General features: G+C 39.1%; 2 protein-coding genes across 4 annotated transcripts in view; one reads left to right on the forward strand and one right to left on the reverse strand.

Moving 5' to 3' along the window:
• MAGI3 (membrane associated guanylate kinase, WW and PDZ domain containing 3) overlaps positions 1 to 17,308 on the forward strand; it is a 296,332-nt gene extending 279,024 nt beyond the window's left edge. Inside the window, exons 17-22 of one of the 3 annotated variants that reach the window (XM_050747222.1) lie at positions 4,442 to 4,544; positions 5,337 to 5,463; positions 6,036 to 6,179; positions 13,947 to 14,085; positions 14,952 to 15,042; positions 15,635 to 15,721. In XM_050747222.1, the coding sequence (XP_050603179.1) occupies positions 4,442 to 4,544; positions 5,337 to 5,463; positions 6,036 to 6,179; positions 13,947 to 14,085; positions 14,952 to 15,001 (563 nt within the window). In that variant the 3' untranslated portion in view covers positions 15,002 to 15,042; positions 15,635 to 15,721. Of the gene's footprint in view, positions 1 to 4,441; positions 4,545 to 5,336; positions 5,464 to 6,035; positions 6,180 to 13,946; positions 14,086 to 14,951 lie in introns of all 3 variants that reach the window. The other 2 variants (XM_050747218.1, XM_050747221.1) reach the window with 2 other exon arrangements.
• Positions 17,309 to 18,436: 1,128 nt separating this feature from the next.
• Positions 18,437 to 26,017, reverse strand: part of PHTF1 (putative homeodomain transcription factor 1) — a 73,494-nt gene continuing 65,913 nt past the window's right edge. Inside the window, exon 19 of the transcript XR_007717585.1 lies at positions 18,437 to 22,505. The gene's annotated coding sequence lies outside the window, so the exon portion shown is untranslated. The remainder of the gene's footprint in view (positions 22,506 to 26,017) is intronic.

Raw genomic sequence — 26,017 nt, forward strand, 5'->3', positions numbered from 1 at the left:
TGCATTGTCAGTAAGCAGTAATATTTTGAAAGGAATCTTTTTTTCTGAGCAGTAGGTCTCAACAGTGGGATTAAATTATTCAGTAAATCGTGTTGTAAACAGATGTGCTATCATCCAGGCTTTATTGTTCCATTTTTAGAGCATAGGCAGAGTAGACTTAGCAAAATTCTTAAGGGCCCTAAGATTTTTGGAGTGTAAATGAGCACATGAATTCACCAGCTGCATTAGCCCCTAACGAGAGTCACCCTGTCCTTTGAAGCTTTGAAGCTAGGCATTGACTTCTCCTTTCCAGCTGTGAAAGTCCTAGATGGCATCTTTTTCTAATAAGAGGCTGTTTTGTCTACCTTGAAAATCTGTTGTTTACTGTAGCCACCTTCACCAAAGATATTAGCTGAATCTTCTGGAAAAGTTGCTGCAGCTTCTGTATCAGAACTTGCTGCTTCACCTTACAGTTTTGTTAGGAGATGACTTCTTTCCTTAAACCTAATGAACCAGCCTCTTCTAGCTTCACACTTTTCTTCTGCAGCTTCCGCAGCTCTCAGAATGGAAGAGAGTTAGGGCCTTGCTCTGGATTAGGTTTTTACTTATGGAAATATTGTGACTGGTTTGATCTTCTATCCAGACCACTAAAACTTTCTCCATATCCAGCAATAAGGCTGTTTCATTTTCTTATCATTCATTTGTTCACTGGCGTAATATTTACAGTTTCCTTCAAGAACTTTTCTTTTGCATTCACAACTTGGCTAACTGGTACAAGAGGCCTAGCTTTCAGTCTGTCTCGGGTCTCAACATGCCTTCCTCACTAAGCTTAATCATGTCTAGCTTTTGATGTAAAAGGAGAGATGTGCAACTCTTTCTTTGACTTGAATACATAGAGGTCATTGTAGGGTTATTAATTGGCATGATTTCAATATTGTGTGTCTCAGGGAATAGAGAGGCCTGAGGAGAGGGAGAAAGATGGGGAAAGGCTCGTTGATGGAGCAGTCAGCACACACATATGTATCGATTATGTTTGCCATTTTATATGGGTGTGGTTCATGGCACCCAAAAACAATTAGAGACAAGTAACTTGAAATTGACATACCCATTAAGCAAAGGAATTTCCAGTGGGTACAAGAATAGAAATATCAAAGATCACTGACCACAGATCACCATAACAGATATAATAATAATGAAAAAGTTGGAAATATTGGAAGAATTAACGAAATGTGGCACAGAGACATGAAAGTGAGCACATGCTGTTGGAAAAAATGGCTCCAATAGACTCGCCCAATACAGGGTTGCCACAAACCTTCAATTTATAAAAAATGCAATACAGCGAAGTGCACTAAAATAAGGCGTACCTATACTTAGAGACAGAAAGCCCAGCAAAAATTTAATTCTCATCAAGGGAGAGATATACTTAACCCATTGCTTTACTTTTTTAAGAATTTTCAAATAAAATTCAGAGAGAAGATAGGCCTGTTTGACATTATGGAATAAATATTTGACTTTGTGAAGTAAAATAGCTTATAACAGAAAAAAAATGGAGAAGCCACGTAGCATGTAGCACGGGTTGAAGGACTAAAATGAAAAGAATCCCAGTGATAGGAAGTTTTACTTAAATTTGATGAAGACAACAAAAAACATGTAACTTTAAAAGTAAGCACCAATTTGTGGTACATTTTGCCTAAAACTGAAATGTCTCATCTAGAGTGGAAGGTAGAGGAAAACTTGAAATTGATCAGATTACTTCTGGTGTCCTGCTCTGATGTTATACACTCATTACAATAGCCAAGCTAGTAATGCTGATAAATTATCTCTCTTGGCCACATGCAAAGGTACAAGTATCTCCCAGTCATCTTGTTGGCAGATGGAATTTTCCCCATCATTTTCCATTCCCTTAATATTAACCATGAATTTACAGTGACCGAAAAGAATCCAACTCTATACTGGGCAGTAAAGTTTAGAGACAGGTACCTTGAAATTGACATACCCAGGAAGCAAATGTGGAAGAACTTCTGGAAATTTCTAGTGAGTACAGGAATACTGAGATAACTGAGGTGTGATTCTTGCAATCAAGGAGTTCAGAGTATGGTAGGAGAGACAGGTGTTCTGTCAGCTCTGACACAATGTGGGAAATGCTGTGAGAACATTGTGATCACAGTGTGCTTAAGGAGCCAGGTAGGATTTCACAGAGGAGGTGAAATTTTCAACACGAGGTGAAATGGAAAGGCAGGAGTGCCCAGGTAACAAGGTTGGATAGTATCTTATGAGCAAGAAAACGTCACCATAGGTTGTTTTTGTTTTTGTTTGAAATAGAATCTTGCTGTGTCACCTAGGCTGGAATGCAGTGGCATGATCTCGGCTCACTGCAACCTCCACCTCCTGGGTTCAAACGATTCTCCTGCCTCAGCCTCCCAAGTAGCTGGGACTACAGGCACATGCCACCACATCCAGCTAATTTTTGTATTTTTAGTAGAGACAGAGTTTCACCATGTTGGCCAGGCTGGTCTCAAACTCCTGACCTCAGGTGATCTGCCTGCCTTGGCCTCCCGAAGTGCTGGGATTACAGGTGTGAGCCACCACACCCAGCCCGCCATAGTTTTTTTACACAAGACAGTGGCATATTTCAACTTGTGTTAAAACTGGAGTCTTCAGTGGGAAAGAGAGCAGTTAGGAGGTAAAGTTACTCAGGAAAAACAAAATTCATGATAGCAATATAAAAGAGCAACCAATGTCCAGGTCTCCAAAAAAAAAAAGTTCATAGCCCACCCCACCCCCACCCTCCCTTCCTGGAATACTTGACTTTAAAGAGGAAACACAACCCTCTGGATAAGTTCTGGTGCAGAGGTTGGTTCTGCATCTCCAGGTCTGGTACACGTTGTTAAATCCATGTTCACACCTAAGCCTAGCAGCCAGAGGGCGTAGAAATCCTCAGGGGCCACCTGGCTTGGCCATATACCATTTCTTCCTCCTGCCACTTTCTACTCTCTGGCCTGTGTTTTTAGAGTACTCTCTAGCTACAAGAAGTTTTTCAATAAAAATAAGCAATTTATCTGTGTTTTTAGTCTCACAGAACTTTGGAAAGTAGCAACTTAATCCAAGCCATAAAATAGTGATGCATGTATTGTAGTGAAGCCTGAAGTTTCAGCTTTCTCAATGGAAACTGCTTCTTAATATTCGTATCTTTTATCTTTAATGTGAGATTTTCTCTATTGTATTCTAAGATTCAGGTTATATCAGCTTCCACATGGTTTTCTAACTTAAAATATCCTCTACATTTAACATTTTTGTAAAGCAAGGTAAAGATTTCAGAATATATGCTTAAGGAGAAACGCAATACCAAGTGAGAGATATTATTTTGATGATGATGAAAATGATGATAGTTATAACAGAAACTGTTATAATGTGACTGTTATATGCCAGGCACTATTCTAAGCATGTGCATTTATAAGCTCCTTTGATACTATAACCCAATGAGATAACTGCATTTCCCCTTTCATAGACAAGATGATTCAAAGCACAGAGAACATAACAGATTTGCTCAAGAACACACAGCTGGTAAATGATGCGGTCAGGCTTAAACTCTGTCCAGCTTGCTCAGAGTTCATGCTCTTAATCATTAAGCTGTGCTTGCTCTCTCCGATACTTTAAATATCCTATGCTTTTATATTTAAACATAATAAAATGTGCAAAAGTTTCAACTTCAGAAATATGAGTCTGCCAGCCTTAGGCATCTCGTTTAATTGTCCCCTCCTTGCCATCTAGTTCTAGGTGCAGGTAGTCACTATGCTTAGCTGTGAAAGCTACCTTCAAGGAACAGCAGGGAATCCAGAGCTGTTAGGAATGACATGGAAACAAATGTAATGTTTTTCACCTATATTGGTGTTCTGAGGAAATAGAAGCAGTAGAGTATTTATAAACATTTGTTAGCACTCAGGATTCTATAAGTTTGTCTTTGGTTCTCGGTGTCAGGCAAAATAACTGCTCCTATATTGAGGATGCAGGTTCAAAGGTGTGAGTTTGGTTTGCAGACTGGCCTCCGTGTTCCAGCATTCCTGAGACCCGACTTTGTTATCTAGAATGGGTTACCAATTATCAGGTGTGTGCTCTGGAAACTCATAGAATAGGCAACAGTATAGTTCCTGGAGCTCTGTCTTCTGGATAAATATTATATTCATTTCTGAATTTTATATTATATGGATGACTAAAACAAAGGTGAAAATGGGGACATGATATGATTCCTGTTCTCCTGACACATAAACTTTAATCAAAAGCCACAGGGAAAAAAGATGTTAATGTGCCAGTTCCAGACAGCTGACAATAGTGCTGCTCATGCTAAAGCCACTAAAGTCAGTACAGCAGTAACCATCTGTTATTGTCTCACTTTCACAGATCCACTTGGTCTTCACATTTTTATGTACAAATTCTTATTTCTTTTGTTTTCTCATTTGAACAGAGCATCATGGTCCACCATCAGGAACAAACTCAGCCAGGCAAAGCCCAGCCCTGCAGCACAGGCCCGTGGGACAGTCACAGGCCAACCACATACCTGGGGACAGGTGGGGCTATTCTCAGGTTTTTTGTTTTTTTGTTTTCCTTATTCTCTCCTTATTGCTCTGCTATTCATAACCCCACTCCCCATCATCCACCCCCATACAGTAATGCAGATGCCAGCTGTTGAGGTCAAAATGACAACTCTTGCCTGTTCCTCAAATACCGTCCCCATTGCTTCCACCCACCCATTCAGTACCTTCGTCCCTCTTCCAGCCTCCATCCCAGGCACAGCATAATTATCCAATTTTGCCTGACATGCGAGGATTAGAAAGAAATGACAGTAGCATCTGGCTCTGCTACTCTTGGTCCTCCTAGTTTTCATAGGCAAACTGCAGACCCATATGGATTGCTATCGTATCAGGCCACCTGAGCAGAGCAGGTTTTTGTGTGTATTTCTGTCCTCTTTCATTGAAAATATTAGCCATGAAACAAAAACTAGATTTCCAGAAATCCAGCATCTTCACGGGCGTTGGTGCTGCAGGAGAGCCATTTTTCACTGAGACAGGGTCAGCTTAACTGCCCTCTGGTGTAGTTATTTGGTTGCAGTTTCCTTTGCTATAAACTGCTCTGAGATGTCCTTAAAAAAATTGGGGATATTGACAGACTTCAAGATATGTTGGAATTAATGGCCAGGTTTCTCCTAGCGCCCCTCTGATTTTAGATATAGTCTGTCTTCACAGTGGTTTGTCAGAGGGAAAAGTGGCAAGGTTGAGCTTTTAAAAGAAAAGAAATTAATCTGCCTTTAGACTGCTTTTCATTGTCTCAGGTCAGAGAGTGACTTGATTTCTCTCTTGTAGAAGTGGCCTAGAAGGTGAGATTGGAAAAGATGTCTGCACTTCCTACAGACATTCTTGGTCAGACCACAAGCACCTTGCACAGCCTGACCCCGCAGTGATTCCAGTTGTAGGCAGTCGGCACAATCAGGTAAACAAACACTCCCCCAGACGGGGAGTGAGATTTTGAGTTGCCATACCACTGGCATTGGTGAATTTTTATTACAGATCAGTTCAGATAAATTTGTTTGCAAAACTAATAATTCTTGAAGACCTGCCATGTGTTTGGCATTCTGCTGGCATCCATGGGAGGCCGTCAGGTGTGAAAGAAAAGTTTCCCCTATAGCAAGAGAATTTTGAACCCTTGGTTAAGTACTTAGCAGTAAATAGTATTTTATATAATCAAATTAGGGTTTTTTGTTTGTTGTTTGTTTTTCAGGAAAATTAGTCAAATGCTACTTAAAGGAAGCACTTTACAAAATTCTGTTCTCTGTTCCATTGCACATTGACCAACTAGAAAGGACATGTAACCTTCAGATTAGTTTAGGCCACATTTATAAAAATTAAGGAGCCCTTTAACGAAAACCTACATTCCTTCTTTACAATATAGAAATGCACATTGAGAGTATAAATGATTTCCCCTAGCTATAGAAGTAATCTTTCTTCAAAATGTAAATAAACAGTCCGTGAGAACTTGCTTTTCTTATACTTCTTTCTCTCTAGAGCCTTGGTTGTTACCCAGTAGAGCTGGAGAGAGGCCCCCGGGGCTTTGGATTCAGCCTCCGAGGGGGGAAGGAGTACAACATGGGGCTGTTCATCCTTCGTCTTGCTGAAGATGGTCCTGCCATCAAAGATGGCAGAATTCATGTGAGTTGGTTTCTGTCTGTAACCTTAGGTTCAGGCTCTAGACTAGAAACTTCAAAAGATATTAATAATTGATTTAAAGGGATGCAGGAACCTCCTACATCTAAAAAGCAGGATTTGTCGTCACTGATACCTCAAAAAGGCAAGTGCTTGTCATTTTGCTTTTCTAATGCCCTGATGATTTCATTTCTTCCCTTCAGCGTGCTAAACTGTATTACAGTTATGCTACTTTGCCTTCTTGACCTTGGTCAATAAGAAAATTCATTTCTTATTCACATAGTCAACATCTGAGGGTAAATGAATTAATAAATACACTTTTCATCTTAATAAGAGTCTTGAGAAAGCAAGGATCAAATAGAATCTTTAACTTCTCCCAGGAAACAATAGGTCCAGGATTTTTACCCCCCTCTTAGCTACCTGGAGAGGTAACTAGAGGCTGAAAAGCGTGGCTCTCAATACTTCTTACTGTTTGAAGGACTAGAATTCACATCAGTAGTATTCCATCACAGATGTTCTCACTCTGAAACACTGTGACTTCATATAGGGCATTGCAGACCAAGTTGTTTCTAGATCTGCATAAGATAGTTTTTCCCTCTTCTCTGGTTGTTAATTAAAGAAGAATCTTATGTAGAAGACATTTGCTGCCAGGCGTGGTGGCTCACGCCTGTAATCCCAGCACTTTGGGAGGCCGAGGCGGGCAAATCACCTGAGGTTGGGAGTTCGAGACCAGCCTGACCAACGTGGAGAAACCCTGTCTCTACTAAAGATACAAAAATTAGCCAGCTGTGATGGCACATGCCTGTAATCCCAGCTACTCAGGAGGCTGAGGCAGGAGAATCGCTTGAACCCAGGAGGCGGAGGTTGCAGTGAGCCAAGATCGCGCCATTGCACTCCAGCCTGGGCAGCAAGAGCAAAACTCCATCTAAAAAAAAAAAAAAAAAAAAAAAAAAAAGACATTTGCTGTCCTTGATTTAAAAGAAAAAAAAAAAAGTTAATTCACTGGTATTCAGTTAGGTGATACACTAAAAATTTTTAATTCTAGATACCCTTCCCCCTACTAACTCAAAAAAAGTTTGGATTTCCTTTCTCTGCCACCAGTAAGCATCAGGGAAAATGAACTTTTTTTTTTTTAACTTTAAGTAATTCAGTGAGAAAGGCAAATGACCCTGGTAATTATTAGCTGGTATATTGTAGTGATGATTAGAAAAGGTGCTTCTGGGTGATTTAGCAGTTTTGCATTTTTCATTTCACTCCCATTACTCATTTCATAAACACATACTGAGTGTTTGCATTACCCAAAGCCTTGTGCGCGCTACTGAATTAGCTGGGAGAGACAGTGACCCAAAACAAGATACTATCCTCCCTCAGAATGACCAGACACATGCACAAGTTCAAAGGGGTGAATAGAGAAGATTTCACAGAATAGGTGGCATTGACTGACAGGTGCACAGGATTTCAATAGGGAGAAATTGAGGAGAGAAAACATTCCAGGCTGAATAAATGAGCAATGGGGTAAAACTAAGGAAGTATAAGTCATGTACAGGGAACTTCAAATGGTTGAGTTTACTTAGATTTTATTTAGAAAATATGTAGAGGAACAGAGGAGATGAGAATATAAAAGCATATGGGTCACAGGCATAAAAGTCCTAGACAGTGGGAAGCCACGGGAGGCTTTTTAGCCAGGAATTTCCCCTTGGAGCAATCTGCTGATAAAAATCTGTTAGTGGTGTGCAGGATGGATGAAGGAATCCAGGTAGCTGTAATTTATGCATACAGTGGTAGTGGTGGGAGTATAACTTGGTAACGCTTTGGATGGAAGATAAGAGATGCCTATGAGTTCAACTGTCAGTGAAGAAAAGACCAGACTAGATGACCAACAAGATCCTTTAAATGAGGGATGAAGGAAAAGGAAGAGTAAAGGATGACTCAGAAGCCTCGCCCCATCTGTACTACGAAAACCATTAGGGAGGCCAAGGGGAGAAAGGATATGGCAAAGACTGATGGTGTAGTCAGTTTGAGTCATGTTGCGGTGAAGGGAACAGCTAGTAGAGCAGGTGTAAATGTTCAGCAGGCAATTACTACTAGTGGTGGAAGCCCAGATTGTGACATTACTGAGAAGTGATGATGGAAACCTTTGTGGTAGATAAGATCACTAAAGAAGAATATTTAGAGAGTAGTGAGCCAAGGGCAGAGCTCTGAGCAAGGCGTGTAGTTAGATAAGATAAAGGAAATGGGAAGGCAGAGCATGCAGAGCCACAGAGCCAAAGCTGCAGTGTTTATGACAAGGAGGGACTGATGGCCAAATGCTGTTAGTACAGCTTGTCAAGAACTCAGGAACTCCTGGATCTGCTTTCTCATAGAGACAGTTTCATATGGTGACACGAACATGGGTTTGGAAATCAGACAGGACAAGAATCTTCTTCTAACCTGAGTTTCCTCATCTGCAAAATGCAGAACTATATGCAAAATACATGGTCCAAGTAAACTTCTTAAAGTCTTAATAAGAGCATCCTGAGACACTGTTTACAGAGCATGGCATATTTATTCCTGGTTTTCTTGGTCCTTTCCCCTCCCCTCCCCTCCTGTCTTCTCTCTCTCTCTTTTCTCTCTGTCTCTCTCTCACAAACACACAACCTCTTCAGTTACTTTACATCTGTGTTTTTAACACTTCCATTGTATATATTGTCACCAAAATCCTAATTACATGATAAATTAGGATAACATTGTTTTAAATGTTGGTTCCAAATATAACCCTCAGATCCACTAATGTCAGTAAACAAAAGGCAAACAGGCCTTAAAGCAGATAAAGTCTAGTTCTAAACATGTCATTCTTAGCCAGGAGTGGTGGCACGTGCTTGTAATCCCAGCTACTTGGGAGGCTGAGGTGGGAGGGTCACTTGAGCCCAGGAGTTCAATACCAGTCTGGGCAATACAGCAAAACATCCTCAGTTAAAAAATGACAACATGACATGCTTTATGAATGAGCAGAAACTTTAGAATCTAATGATGAAATCACCTTTTATTTCAAGAATAAACTCTGAAAAACAAACGGAAATAAGCAATTAACTGTTAGACCCTAGTGTGCTCTAACCTGTAAGAAAATGTCAGCTTTTCAGAGAAGTCACTTTTTGGGCTATTAAGTTATCAAAATCTTGACTTGATAAAGCTGATGAGGGCTTTGCATATAACTAGTGCTCAATAATATGTTATTGATGACAACTTTCTCTGGTGGCCACTGTCCAAATGATAAGAGTTTATCTCCAGCTGACACTCGCACCACGGAGCTACCTGAGTGCCCCCTCTGCCTCCCCCGCTTGCCTCTCCTCTTCTCCCTTTATTAGGGTGACCACTGTGCTTTGTGTCCTATACCTCTTACTCTGTATTTCCAGCACCTGATACAGTGCCTTGAATATTCATAGCACCTGATGCAGTGCCTTGAATATTCACACCAGGTGCTCCATAGGTATTTGTTGAAAGAGTAAAATGGATGGATCATTCTAGATACTGAGAGAATTACTGTGTTTTTTTGTTTGTTTGTTTGTTTGTTTTTTAAGATCAGTTCCCAGCACTTATTACTGGGTGAACAGGAGTGGGGATATATGAAGTAATTAGCAACAATCTTAGTGTCATTAAGAAAACAAGAAAATGTTAACTTGTAACATAGATGGAAGGGTATTGAGAATCGTTGAGAGGTTTTTCCTTTCAGTCTGTTTAAAATTTAGAGAGGAGGGAGAAAAAAGTGTTCTGGGATAAGGAACTGAGAAATAGCTGAATGGAAAAGGTTCATATTAGCAAAGTGTCAAACTTGAATATTTAACATAGAACAGAATCAGATTTAGAAAATATTAAGAGTTTGCTGTCTTTGAGGCAATATGTGTTTTCCTACATGTGTGTTTTTACTTACATTAGTTTTATAGTCTCTCAGAAACTCTGAAATAGGTGACATTATCCCCACTTACAGATTTAAAACTGAGGCTCAAGGAGACCTAGTCACTTGCAGAGATCACTCAGCCTGTGAAGGCCACAGTGTGACCCAGGTGTGATCCTGGTCCGTCATCCTCGAAGCTCGGTCCGTGTCCTTTCCGCTATGTCAGGTCTTGGCTTGTGTCCAGTTTGGATTGGATTTCATTGAGAGGCAGATAGTTTCTTAACAGGTTGTGAGATAATATAAGCCATGTGGTAGAAATATTTTGTCATTTTAATACATTTGTAGTGGATGTTGTTTTTAAAACGACAAGACTGCCTAAAAAGATAGTGATTTGTTTAAAAAAGGGAACATTCTTTTTGTCTATTCTTCCTACTTCTTTTCTTTTGGTTCTATTTTTTTTCTCTCTTTTCTTTCCTCTCTCTCCTCTGTCCCCATAATTATTTTTCAATAATACAAAACCAAACTTAAATGTTTGTTCTATTTATCAAAAGATGTTTTCTCCAAATTATTTTTTATCACATTTTTAAAGTGACTCAAAATGTTAAAAGGATGTTTACTGGGTGAATTTACTTCTCTGAATTTCTCTCTCAGGAGAGTCTTTTGCATCTGTAGTTTTGTGTATGTAGGTCTCTGCAGAATTTCTCCTGCTCTGAGGGGCCTACCATAAATCTTAAAGCAATGGCTCCCCCTCCTTCCCCTCATTCAGTTTTAAAGTTAAACAGAAATGACACCTGGTGGCAAGTCTGTTCAATTACAAGTTTTGTTTTGTTTTTTGTTTTTTTTTTTTTTTTGCAGTTTATTGCAGTAAAAGAATAAAGAGTGTTACAGGTTTGGAGAGCTTAAGCTAAAGAATGTGACTGAAATAAATTATAACCTCAAACACGTTTTACAAGATACGCCCAAAGCAGTGTCCAAATACTATCTACTTTAATTTTCTTTAGTTATCAGCAGGATTATATATCTAGTGTTAATTTATTACCTACATTGCCTCATGAAAATGATTCTTCTTCCATCACTTATCAAGGGAAATCTAAGTACTGGCTTTTGTTTCACTTATATATTCTGGATAGTAAGGGGTTTCAAATTACTCTCCATCCTATTGTCTTACTTTGGTTTTATTAAGGTGTTTTCATCTTACATATTAAATCCATCAATCTTGTTTCTGATATCCTCCATTTCTTCAAGAGTAAGACTCCCTTGTTTAAAATAAGTATGCAATAAGACCCTTAGTCTATTTCGTAGTTGACTTGAATTTTTTTTTGCATTGTATAGAATGGAGTACAGTCTACAGTTAAATCTTCATAATGATACACTTGAAAATAGCTTGAAAACTAATATTTGTACTTGGTATATAATCATGTTTTATCTTAAGTCCTCCCAGAAACCCACGAAGTAGGTACTAATATTATCCTCATTTAACAGATGAGGAAAATGAGACCACAACACTAGAAAGAGGTGGAGCACAAGATGGGAACCACGGCCTCCTGACCGCCTGTGCCGTGCTGTGTCTGTAGAAAGCGTTGACCCACTGACCTTTGTTAAATATTGAGTCCTTCTGTTTTGTTACTTCTGGATTGGCTTATTATTTTTTTTATTCTTTAGTCACCTTGCAGCTAGCTAGCTTCAACTCAAAGGAACTTCTGGATTGCTTTAGTAAGCTCTTACAAACGTTTGAGTATTTGCTTTTAGGAATTTCAGTAATATGCCATTGTTTAATTTTTCTGTTTTGAAGCCAGTATCCTTCATTTACATGTCACCTTGAAATAGTTTTCAACTTTTTAAATAAATTCAGGGGGGTACATGTACAGGTTTTTTACACAGGTATATTGCATGATTCTGAGGCTTAGAATATGAATGAGTTCCCATCTCCCAGGTAGTGGGCATAGTACCCAATAGGCAGTTTTTTAGCCCTTGACCCTCTCCTTCCCTCCCCCATCTTGTATTCCCGTGTCTGTTATTCTCATCTTTGTGTCCATGTGTACTCAGTGTTTAGCTCCCACTGACAAGTGAGAACATGATGTGTTTGGTTTTCTGTTTCTGCATTAGTTTGCTTAGGATAATGGCCTCCAACTCCATCCTTGTTGCTGCAAGGGGACATGATTTCGCTCTTTTTGGCTGCATAGTATTCTATGGTGTATCTGTACCACATTTTCTTTATCCAATCTGGCATTCATCAACATGTGTTTGCTTGAAATAGATTTAAAATCAGTACCATCATTATCTTTAATTAGGTCTGTTCCAAAGTTATACTTGACTTTTACATATTTTCCCTTTTTCTTTTAAAGTAACTCAGACATTTCTAGTAAATCACAATGGTACTAAGGTAGATCTTATTCTGATCCCTAGTTTTATGTTTATTTTCCTAAGAAATGATTTTATTTTTTTATTTTTATTTTTTTGAGACAGAGTTTCGCTCATTGCCCAGACTGGAGTGCAGTGGCGTGATCTCGGCTCACCACAACCTCCACCTCCCGGGTTCAAGTGATTCTCTTGCCTCAGCCTCCGGAGTAGCTGGGATTACAGGCATGCGCCACCACGCCTGGCCAATTTTGTATTTTTAGTAGAGACAGGGTTTCTCCATGTTGGTGAGGCTGGTCTCAAACTCCCAACCTCAGGTGATCCACCCGCCTCGGCCTCCCAAAGTGCTGGGATTACAGGTGTTAGCCACTGCCTCTGGCCCTGAGAAATGATTTTACACTAACATCACTAAGATAACTGTTCATATTAATCTATTCTCCAAGCTTAAATTTTTAAGAATTTTAATCTATAAAGATGTCATTTATTCAAATGCCTCATGTATGTACAGGACATAGCAGCAGCTCAAAGGAATGAGCAGTTCTCCCTGGAGGCCAGAAAGGCTTCAAAGATAAGGAGCCCTCCGCCCAGGTTTTAGGAGATACATTTCGGATTCAGCTCAACTTTGAAAGTACCCTTCACATTCAGACATAACTCTGTAGTATCATTTGGATTGTTGTTTTTAAAATGCCTAACGTGTACCCAGTGCTCTCTTGTGTGGGAGTTGATAAGAGGACAGATGGCAGCAACAGGAAGAGACAATGTTCAGGTTTACTCACGTATAAAAACCCTACACAAGAAGTGCCCAGGTTTACTTATGAAAATCCTACACAGGGCCGAGCATGGTGGCTCACGCCTGTAATCCCAGCACTTTGGGAGGCCAAGGCAGGTGGATCACGAGGTCAGGAGGTCGAGACTATCCTGGCTAACATGGTGAAACCCCGTCTCTACTAAAAATACAAAAAATTAGCCGGGCGTGGTGGCGGCGCCTGCATAGTCCCAGCTACTCCTGAGGCTGAGGCAGGAGAATGACGTGAACACGAGAGGCGGAGCTTGCAGTGAGCCGAGATCGCACCACTGCACTCCAGCCTGGGCCACAGAATGAGACTCCCTCTCAAAAACAACAAAAAGAAAAAAAAACCTACACAGGAAAGTTTTAGATGGCTATTAAAGATCTGGGCATCTTCAAATCGAGAACCAAATTCTAGAATTTGATTAACATTCTAAATTCGATTTTTATAAATTTAGAAAATTCCAAATGTGATTCTAGAATTTGATTCTTGACTTCAAGATGCCCAGATCTTAGTTACTAGCCATATAAAACTTTCCTGTGTAGGATTTTTTGTGAGTACACCTGGACATTGCCGCTTCCTGTTTGTTATCATCTGTCCTCTCATCAACTCTCGCAGGGCAGCACTGGGTACACGTTAGGTATTTTACAGACGAAAGAATCACTTAGCAAGGTTGAATGGCTCAAGAGCTGACAAAAGCAGAATTTACAAAGGATGCATAGTTTCATGTTGTTCCTGTGAATGTTCTCTGTCTAGGTTGGTGACCAGATTGTTGAAATCAATGGGGAACCTACACAAGGAATCACACATACTCGAGCAATTGAGCTCATTCAGGCTGGCGGAAATAAAGTTCTTCTTCTTTTGAGGCCAGGAACTGGCTTGATACCTGACCATGGTAAGTAAAGTAGCCCACTAGTAGCTGAAAAGTTGTATATTATGGAGGGGGGGCAGAAGAAAGATGAATATATATTTGCAGAGGATAGATATTTTACTAGTTAATTCAGAGATGAATGCTGGAACCATGAAAAGCTAGTTACATAGCAGAGTTATCATAAATAGTATTAGAAAACAAGTGACTTAGGCAGGACTTTCATTGGAATGGAATGTATTTTAAATTTAATCAGAAAAAACATAGTTGTTTTTGTAGAAAAATGTGCCTATAAAAAAAGTGTATTAGAGGCAAACAATTTAAATATCATAAAAAACATTTTAAATCTCTGCAAAATATCCTAGCTTTTCCCCTTACTTAGCTAATTACACATTACCAACCAATATTTTTATTTCTGTAAAGCAAGATAAGTTTATATTATAATGGATATGTAGCATGAAAACTTTAGGCTTTTTTGGTGACTCGGCAAAAACAAGTTGCTATCACCCTACCTGGAGACACGGAGTTGGACCTGAGACCATGTCTGTCTTGTATTAATGTTAAACTTCCTGGGTTTCCATTGCATGTTTTGAAATATCATGGTATTTGAAAGTCACTGTTTTTTGAGTGCACTATTCTAGAAATAAAGGCAGTACGACACCCACACAGTACTTGCCTCATCTAGCTCCCCACTCCCTGCCCTACCCAACCTCACCACTTTTGAGGGATAAGTGTAGACATAACCTCCTACAGTAGCCTTCCAGCTTATGATTCTCTGACTGTATTATCTTCCACCATCTGCTTGTAAATCATACGTTCCCAGTGACATCTTTGCTAACTGCACTGATTTTTTTTTTTCACATAGTCCTAGGCTTTTTCTCTTCCCTCTTCAGGTTTGGCTCCTTCCGGTCTGTGCTCCTACGTGAAACCCGAGCAACATTAAGGCTTTCAGGGCTTTTCTTGGTCTTTCCTTAAAAAGACTTGGTAAATTTGCATGTCTTGTAAATCACTTTCTTCTTTTGTTTTCTTTTAAATTAAAAATGATGCTATTAAATACATCTATTTCTATCTTCTGCACTTTCAGTCTCCTTTTGACATTAAATTTGACAGCTTAACGCAAGAAAATTATTTACAAATGCCCATGAGCCTCATTCTGGTTACCACAGTTTGGTTTCCTTTATTAATTAGTGATTTTGCCATATCCTAAACTATATCAATCCATAATAATTAGTGAGCTTCTTGGGCCAGGTAATTTGGTTCAACTTTATAACTTGTAAGTTCTAATTGGGCTTTACTAATAGAGAATTTACAGAACATATATTATCTCACTAATTATATGTAATTGGAAAAAAATGAATATTATTTTATGTATATAAACAACCTATCCTTTATGTATGAACAGATGTTTATACACATCTGCCTATATTTGTAGAGAGATATGTTGTAAACATACACAAACTGTATAAAATACAGGCTTTTTAAGCAGTTAGTACAATTCAAATGGCTGTCAAAGTTCAAACGTACTGTTCCTATTTGTAATTCTAAAAATAATGTTCCATTCAAATCACTTTTTTAGGTGATTGGGATATTAATAATCCTTCATCGTCAAATGTGATTTATGATGAACAGTCACCATTACCCCCATCTTCACATTCTGCTTCCATATTTGAAGAGTCTCACATGCCAGTAATTGAAGAATCTTTAATGAGAGTTCAGATATGTGAAAAGGCAGAAGAATTAAAGGACATTGTACCTGAAAAGAAAAGCACTTTAAATGAAAATCAACCTGAGATAAAGCACCAGTCTCTTCTCCAGAAAAATGTGAGTAAGAGGGATCCACCCAGCAGTCATGGGCACAGTAACAAGAAAACTCTATTAAAAGTAGAAAATGGTGTTACACGAAGAGGTAGATCGGTTAGTCCCAAAAAGCCAGCCAGTCAACATTCAGAGGAACATTTGGATAAGATTTCTAGTCCTCTAAAAAATGACCCCAAAAGAAGACCCAGAGATCGATCCCTCAGCCCCAGCAAAGGGGAAAATAAAAGTTGCCAGGTCAGCACCAAGGCAGGTTCTGGACAAGATCAGTGCAGAAAAAGCAGAGGTCGGTCTGCCAGTCCAAAAAAGCAGCAAAAAATTGAAGGAAGCAAAGCTCCATCAAATGCTGAGGCCAAATTGTTAGAGGGTAAGAGTCGAAGAATAGCAGGCCACACAGGCAGTAATGCTGAGCAGATCCTAGATGGGAAGGAAAAATCAGATGTCATCAGGAAAGATGCAAAGCAGAATCAGGTGGAAAAAAGCAGAACAAGGTCTCCAGAGAAAAAAAGCAAAAGAATGGTTGAGAAATCTCTTCCATCCAAAAAGACTAATAAGACTACAAGTAAAGAAGTATCTGAAAATGAAAAAGGAAAGAAAGTAACCACAGGAGAAACAAGTTCTAGTAATGATAAAATAGCAGAAAATATCCAGCTATCAGAAAAGAGGCTGAAGCAAGAACCTGAAGAGAAGGTAGTTTCAAACAAAACAGAAGATCACAAAGGGAAAGAACTAGAGGCAGCTGACAAAAACAGAGAGACTGGAAGGTTCAAATCTGAAAGTAGTTCTCCAGTTAAGAAAACACCGATAACTCCAGGGCCCTGGAAGGTGCCAAGTGGAAATAAAGTCACAGGCACTATTGGTATGGCTGAGAAACGGCAGTAACCTTTAGTATAAAACAAAAACAAGTTGTAATCTTTTCTTACAGCAGCATTTTTCCAGAAAAAGCCTTTTTTTTTCAGATATTCTGAAACAGATAAGTACATGTTAATGTGAGCATCAAGTTACCTAGGCTGCATGAAGGGCCTTTAGGATTGCTAAGAACCAACTGTCCCCCTGGCCGGCTGCCCTCCCTCGCACTCAGGAAGGAGCTGCATCCACACGCTCATCTGACCCGCCCTGCTCAGGCTGCCCAGCTCATCTTCACGAGTGTCTGAACAAATGACATATGTTGATATTAACAGTGTGGTCACAACTCACTTTGTATTCGTGCCAAGTTATCTACTGTATCATGTCTGTTTTTATCCTTCTTGTTCAGCTATTTCCACAGTAATGAAAAAGTTAGGTTTGGCTTGGAAGTTGATGTTCTCAATAGCATGTTGCATGTTTACAGAGAGAAATATGTGAGTCCTTGCAGAAGACGAGACTGTTAACTCATCGTTAAAGATGGCAGTTGTCGTCTAACAGCTACTGATGATGTCCCACTTTAAAAATAAAACCCCCAAACATCACTACTTTAAGGAAAAAAATGTAGTCCAATACTGATGCTTTCTTACAGCTTTTTATTTTAATTTGGCTGGATAAGTTGTTTCAAATAACTGTTAAAAGATATTACTTACAATTGAATGTTCAAAATGAGAAAGTACTTTAAGCAATAGAGTTCATCTCTTGCTGTGTTATCCAACCTCGATGTATACTTACAGCATCTCAGGTCACGCTTTTTATTTCACTTATTTAATTATGAAACCATAAAGAAGCATGTGGAAATAGTGTTTATTGCTCTTTGAAGAAAAACCGCCAACTATTTCTGGATATTTTGGCTGTACCTACTACTAAAGTCATTAGTCTTTAATACATAATACATATTTGAAAAGTAAAATTATTATATAGATTATGTGAGGGACTTAATCATGAAACCAGTTTCACAGTCCAGGTACCAACTCTTCTGGTAGCAGGTGCATAAGCTTGGGTGTTTAGAAACAACCTGTGTAGGGTATGCTGCCCAGCAAGTGAGGACAAATGTGTAGACAGTACTTACTGGATCTTATTTAACTTTTGGCTACATTAACTTTCTTATTTAAAAACAAGAAAGGGAGACTAAACATCTGCTTAGCTTGTACATATTTTCAGAATTCTGTTTAAAAGTCTAGTTAAAGGTGTTTCTTAGAAGTTGGAGACTGTTAACTGCCATAAAATAGATCCAGGTTTTTCAGTTCCCTGAAGCAGCATTCAGTAGCATCTATATAAATAAAGGCACCTTCGGAGAATAGAACTATTCCATGGAGTGTGTGAACACACTTGTTATGTCACCTGGTTTCATCCTGTTGTGAAGCACATTACGTCCAGGTCCTTCCCTCTGGGAGTCTGACTGTGAAACTCTTTAACCCAACAACTGTATTAGCCCCTGTAGATAAGACATGCTTCCCAGAGTGAGATTTTTGAAATCCCCTTTTCATCCAGAACTATATTTACCCACCTATTGTAACTGTTCAAATAGAGCAAAATTAGGAGGCTTGATAAATGCTAAGAATTTAGTACCACAGAAATTATTTATTTCCCTGTAGTCCACAATTAGTGATAACAAATCCTATTTTTGTTAACTGTGACATAACTTTGATGTCATATGTTGTCCTATGTGGTTCTTCCTTTCTAAGTAACCTCTGTCCTGATTATATACTGACTTAGCAATGTGGCCTTGGAATGCTGAGCAAAATGTGGATGTACTGGTTGTAAATGTTTATATATTGTACAGTACCTTTATATATACACTTGAGGTTCTGATTAGAGAAAGATCTGTAAATTGCTCGTTATTTTTTATATAGATATTAAAAAAAAAAACAAAAAAACAAAAAAAAACAAGAGTTCCTGGCCTGCATTTCTGTGACTGTCACATTGGTTCAATGTTGCTTTCTACTGGTGGAGCAAGGTTCCATCATAGTCTGAGTCCGCAGACAAGATTTTGTCCCTCCAAGTAACAAACATTCAAAGTCCTAAAATCAGGAAGATTCTTACAATAATGATTTTACCTGTATAGCTACACTTCTTTTATTTACACATAGAGTTTGAAATTGTTTAGAGTTGAATATCATTATACCCATTTTTCATCTTTCATTGTAAAGAAAATAGCTTTGGATAAATAATTTGCTACTAAAAATCCTTTCTTACACTGTTGGGGAGAGAAGAAAATTTCTTACTGGAAATTCAGCTACTAGACATTTATAATGGCTATAGTAACATAAGTCCAGTTACCACAAGGTCACAAAATTCCATTTCAGCAGACTAACGATCCACATTATCTTTAAAGGTCATTTATTTAGTTTTATACTTACTTTTAGAATAAAGCGTTTTGATTTAACTCGGTATGAAAAGTGCCTAAAACCTACTTCAAAACCATGGTAAATTTTATACTCTTAAGGTGAAATATAAATTCCCACCTACCATTGCAAGAACTCATACTAAAAGTGAACCCACGGCCGGGCACAGTGGCTCATGCCTGTAATCCCAACACTTTGGGAGGCCAATGCAGGCGGATCATTTGAGGTCAGGAGTTCAAGAGCAGCTGGCCAACATGGCAAAACCCTGTCTCTACTAAAAATACAAAAATTAGCCGGGTGTGGTGGCGGGTGCCTGTAATCCCAGCTACTCAGGAGGCTGAGGCAGCAGAATTGTGTGAACCCAGGAGGCGGAGGTTGCAGTGAGGCAAGATCACACCACTGCACTCCAGCCTGGCTGACAGACAAGACTCCATCTCAAAAAAAAAACAACAACAACAAAAGTAAACCCAAACTTCTAGTTCCCAGACACCACAGTGAAGATGTGCCATAGCAGAGGCTGCGGAAACTGGCAGTAAAATCGTTTTGTTGTTTTAGTGAACATATTTCCTTACTGGTCACAACAAGGAGAAAAGCTTTGAGATACTATTACATTGTCTCACTAGTGAGATGAGAAGGCTAAGATCCTATGATATTGTCTTCTAGTTACATCAGTCTTGGACCAGGTAGCGTTTGAACAGGGTCAACTCTTATTTCAGAAGTCTTGGACCCAGAAAGGCACTTGGCTTTTTACTCAACATAAGAATACCTTGTTATTTCCCTTTTTAATAGCAAGATTTAAAAGAGAAGCAAATGTAATCATGTAGAAGCCAAATGCTTTTAAACATGCAGACAAAGAATTTTATGTTTAATATGTCCACTATTCAAAGAGTAAAGATTTAATAAGGCAAGGAGTATTCAGATTAAACTGTATAACAGTCTCACTAATGACTTCCAGGAAGCTGTATTTGACACTTAGTCCACAGTGGAGCTAAGGAACATTGATATAAATAAACTTGTTATAAAATGTGACATTTCAGTCTGGTAAGAGAAATACATCAGAGCAACTTATTACATCATCATGGCATGCTCCAAGGCCTAAAAACTCTTTGTGCTTTTGAAACAATAACCTTTATTTATTCAGGTGGCTCTTTTCTGGTTCTATTAGAGTTTATCGGGAATATGATGACTTGTTTAAAGCATGTCATTATTACATGGAATCTATAATTTTTGCTTTTAGTTAGCTGAATTACGACATTGATAGGCAAGTAGCCTTAAGAATTATAAACCCAGGCATGGTAGTATACACCTGTAGTCCAAACTACTCAGGAGGCTGAGCTGGGAGGATCACTTGAGCCCAGGAGTTTGAGTCCAGGCTGGATGACACAGTGAGACCCCATCTCAAAAATTTTTTTTTCCCTTGAGATGGGGTCTCACTCTGCCACCCAGGCTGGAGTGCAGTGGTGCGATCTTGGCTCACTGCAACCTCTGCCTTCTGGGTTCAAGCAATTCTCCCACCTCAGCCTCCCCAGTAGCTAGGACTACAGGTGCGCACTACCACACCTGGCTAATTTTTGTACTTCTTGGTAGAGATGGGTTTTCACCATGTTGGCTAGGCTGGTCTCAAGCCCCTGACCTCATGTGATCCGCCCACCTCAGCTTACCAAAGTGCAGGGATTACAGGTGTGAGCCACTGCGCCCAGCCAAAAAAGAACTTTTTTTTTTTTTTTTTTTTTTTTTAGTAGTATAAGAAGGGAGTATGAAGGCTTATAAAGAGAATTCTGGACAGGCGTGGTGACTCACACCTGTAATTCCAGCACTTTGGGAGGCTGAGGTGGGTGGATCAGGAGATCAAGAGATCAAGACCATCTTGGTCAACATGGTGAAACCCCGTTTCTACTAAAATACAAAAAATTATCCAGGTGTGGTGGTGCGTGCCTGTAATCCCAGCTACTTGGGAGGCTGAGGCAGGGGAATCGCTTAAACCCAGGAGGCAGAGGTTGCAGTGAGCTGAGATTGTGGCGCTGCACTCCAGCCTGGTGACAGAGCAAGACTCTTGTCTAAAAAAAAAAAAAAAGAGAGAGAGAGAATTCTATTTAATAGAAAACCCTGAATCTTTCTCATTTATACATTAAAATAGGAAAACATAGCCAAGAGCTTTAATTTAGCCTAAACCTATATTTTGACAAATAATCCTGTGGGTATTTTGCAATATTGCATTCAAGTAAAGCTTAACTATTAGCAAATACACAAATCAAGAGACATATTTTGCCATTAATAAAAGATAACTGGCTGGGCATGGTAGCTCACGCCTGTAATCCCAACACTTTGGGAGGCCAAGGCGGGTGGATCATGAGGTCAGGAGATCGAGACCATCCTGGCTAATACAGTGAAACCCTGTCTCTACTAAAAATACAAAAAATTAGCCAAGCGTGGTTGCACACACCTGTAGTCACAGTTACTCAGGAGGCTGAGGCAGGAGAATCGCTCGAACCTGGGAGGTGGAGGTTGCAGTGAGCCAAGATTGTGCCACTGCACTCCAGCCTGGGTGACAGAGTGAGACTCCGTCTCAAAAATATTAAAAAAAAAAAAAAAAAAAAAAATAGAAAAATAAAAGACAACCATTTATTAACTAGAGTAATACCCTATTATACCTTATAGGCTCAGGATATGCTGCAGGAAAGGTACAGAATTATTGCACATTTGTGAAACTCACACTTCACTATTCAACATGGGTCCCCATAACTGCAGGAAGTAACAGATTACTAAACTAGCCAGTACATGAATAGATTAGATTTAATGAATTAACTTGATATTCCCAAGTGACACACTGTATTTGGGAGAGAAGCTCATCTAGCCTATTATAAGTGTGTAGATCTAAAAGTTTTCAAACATACATTTCATTAATTTGAAAGGTTATTTTTATATTGCATAGGTCCACTTGCCTCTAAATAAAATGAACCAAAAATAAAAACAAACTCATACTTTGTGAGACATCCTGGTATTTAGAATTTTTCTACCTGTCTCTGAAAGTCAGAACCATACTCCAGTGAGGCAATTATTTGGTTATTTAACTTCTCAAAGTGTTTATATTATACACAGGTCATATTGTACATGTTTAGAAAGTCTGTAGATCAGCGGTCCCCAACCTTTTTGGCACCAGAGAGTGATTTCATGGGAAGCAAGTTTTCCACGGACCTGGGGGCAGGGGGAGGGGGTGCAGGGAGGGGATGGTTTCAGGATGATTCAAGTGCATTACATTTACTGTGCACTTTATTTCTATTATCATTTCATTGTAATATATAATAAAATAATTACACAACTCACCATAATGTAGAATCAGTGGTAGCCCCGAGCTTGTTTTCTTGCAACTAGACGTCCCATCTGGAAGTGACGGGAGACAGTGACAGATCATCAGGCATTAGATTCTCCTAAGGAACACGCAGCCTAGATCCTCACATGCACAGTCCACAATAGGGTTTGCGCTCCTCTAAGAATCCAATGCTGCTGCTGATCTGACAGAGATGGAGCTCAGGTGGTGATGCAAGCAGTGTGAGCAGCTGTAAATACAGATGAAGCTTCACTCTCCCCTGCAGCTTACCTCCTGCTGTTTGGCCAGTGGGGGGTGTGGGTGGCTGGGGACCCCTGCTGCATATTATACACCCAACTTTCAGAGAGAGAATTTTTCCCAACTGCAGATTATAAAATTAAGTCAACGGGTATTTTTCTTACCCTTCTATGGTTATTACTATTCCAACTAAATGTGTGAATGGCCTAATCTAATTGTTTTTACATCTTGGTTTAATTTCTCAGTAACAAGTAATTAACACCAAAATCTCATTTCTTTTTTGAAATCAAAACAAAAGCCCAAGTTCCTAGAAATTACTATACAGGGATAAACAAAGCACTGAAGGTAGGAGAACCATGAAATTACAGTAAATTCTTGGACAACACGGGTTTGAACAGTGTGGGTCCACTTATATACAGGTTTTTTTTCTGTAAGTATATTGGAAAATTTTTTTGAGATTTATGACAATTTGAAAAAAGAAACCATGTAGCCTAGAAATACAGAAAAATTAAAATGGTATGTAGATACTAGCCTATTTTATCATTTACTACACAATACACACAAATCTATTATAAGAAGTTAAAATTTATAAAAACATACAAACACAAACTGTACATGGCACCATTCACAGTTGAGAGAAATGTAAACAAAGATACAGTATTAAATCATAACTGCATAAAATTAACTGTAGTACATGCTGAGCTACTATAATTATTTTGTAGTTACCTCCTGTTGCTATTGTGGTGAACTCAAGTGTCGAAAGGTCTGTTTAAAACACCATGTGATGCTAACCATCTCTGTGTGGGCAGTTCATCTCTTCATAAACCGTGGATCACAGTAAAAAGTGATCCCTTGCGGTTCCTGCATATTTTTCGTGATTAGTGCAATACTGTAAACCTTGAGGACATAAAAACTGCAAGACCCATATGAAGTACCACCAGTGATAGAAGTGCTCCCAAGAAGCACAGAGGAGTCACGACATTAGAAGAAAAAGTTGAATTGCTTACATACCATAGATTGGGGTCTGTGGTTGCCCACCATTTCAAGATAAATGAGTCCAGCATAAGGACCATTGTAAAAAAAGAAAAAAAGAAAGAAGGAAAGAGAAAGGAAAGCAAAAAGAAAAGAAAACTCATGAAGCTTTTGCTGCAGTTATGCCACCAGGCATGAAAACCTTGCACTTTTTGTGAAATAGCTTTTTAACTTGCATTTAAAATGCAGCTTCATGTGAGTACAGGAGTGCTCTAAGGCAGATCTATAGATTCCAATGTGATTCAAGAAAAAGCAAAGTCACATGACAATTTAAAGCAAAAGGAAAGTAGCTTTGCTAAGAAGCAGCAGACAAGTTCACAGATGCCATTCAGAAGATAAATGAGAAGAAAAGAAATCTGCCTTAACAGGTTTTTAATGCAGTAGAAAGTACCTATTCTGGGAAACAATGCCACAAAGGAAATTTATTAGAAAGAGAAGCAAGCACCATGATTTAGGCAGGAAAGGGTAAGCTAACACTGTGCAAATGCTGTTGTGTTTGCAATCAGGACTACACATATCTGTAAAGCTGCTAACCCCCGAGCCTTGAAGAAAAAATAAAAATAAAAATAAAAAACACCAGCTGCCAGTCTTTTGGTTGTATACCAAGAAGTCCTAGACAATGAGAACCCTTTTTCTGGATTGGTTCTGTCAATGCTTTGTCCCTAAAGTCAGGAAGTACCTTGCTAGTAAGACACTACCTTTTAAAGTTCTTTTGATACTGGAGAATGCCCCTGACCACCTAAAACCCCATAAATTCAACACCAAGGCAATGAAATGGTCTCTGTGCTCCCAAACACAACATCTTTAATTCAGGAATAAGGGGGTCATAAGGACTTTTTAGATCTATTACACACAGTACTCTGGAAAGGACTGTCAATGCTGTGAAAGAGAAGCCCAAGAGAGAACATTATGCAAGTCTGGAAGGAATGATTATGCCATGTCACTGAAGATGCCATCATCAAGCCCAAACACTAAATTCTGGCTGGAGAAAACTATGCAGATATTGTCATAACTTCATAAGATGTACAAAAGAGTCAGTCAAGGAAGTCATGAAAGAGATTGTGGATGTGGCAAAAAGGTGGGGTGTGAAGGGTTTCAAGAGAAATTCAAGAGCTAATAACCACCACACCACAGGAATTAACAGATGACTTGTTGATGGAGATGAGTGATTCCAAAGCAGTGCAAGATGATAAGGAAGAAAACTTAGAAGCAATGCCAAAGAACAAGCGGATGTAAGACAATCTGGCAGAAGGGTTCCAATTATTCAAGGCTGCTTTTGACTTCTTTTACAACATGGACTCTTCTATGATATGGACACTGAAACTAAAGCAAACAGTAGAAGGATTGGTACCATATAGAAACATTTTTAGAGAAATGAAAAAAGCAAAAAGTCAGACAGATTAAAATGTATTTCTGTGGATTTAGACCAAGTGTGACTGCCTCTTGTGCATCCCCTTCCACCTCTGCCACCCCGAGTCAGCAAGACCAACCCCTCCTCCTCCTCCTCAGTCTACTCAATGTGAAAATGACAAAGAGGAAGACTTTCATGATGATCCACTTCTACTTAGTGAAGAGGAAATACGTTTTCTCTTTCTTAGGATTTTCTTTATAACATTTACCTTTTTTCTAGCTCACTTTAAGAATACAGTATATAATACAAATAACATACAAAATGTGTTGATTGTTTGTGTTACTGGCAAGACTCCCAGTCAACTGTAGGCTATTAAGTTTTGGGGGCATCAAAGTTATACATGAATTTTCGACAGGACAGGAGGATGATGCCCCTAACCCCTGCATTGTTCAAGAATCAAATGTACAACCCTCTATCCTAACAGAAAAAAAACTACATGAATGGTAAATTACTTGAGGTCTATTCTTCATTCAACACATTTTTATTGAACACCTATTATATGTTCTGGGGACAAGAAAAAGTCTCTGCCTTCAAGAGACTTACACTCTAGTGGGAAAGGAGACAGACAGTCAAAAAATAAACACGATAAAATTGTGGTAAGTGCCATGAAGGAAATTAACAAGGCGGTATAACTGATAATGGATAAAATGGGTAACTACTTTAATTAGGGTCATGAGAGAAGGCCCTCTAAGGAACTGACAGCTGACAGCTGAGAGATAAGCAGCAGCCAGCCAGAGATGAACCTAAGAAAATACATTCCAGGCAGATGAAACAAGCTTGCACAAGCCTGATATGAGAAAGAATAATAGAAGAGCAGAATAATAGAATAATTGGACTAATAGAAGAGCAGAGGGAGGTCAGTGTGGTGGTGAGGTAAAGGAGTGA

Source organism: Macaca thibetana, chromosome 1 (assembly GCF_024542745.1).
Source record: "Macaca thibetana thibetana isolate TM-01 chromosome 1, ASM2454274v1, whole genome shotgun sequence".
Classification (NCBI taxonomy): domain Eukaryota; kingdom Metazoa; phylum Chordata; class Mammalia; order Primates; family Cercopithecidae; genus Macaca; species Macaca thibetana.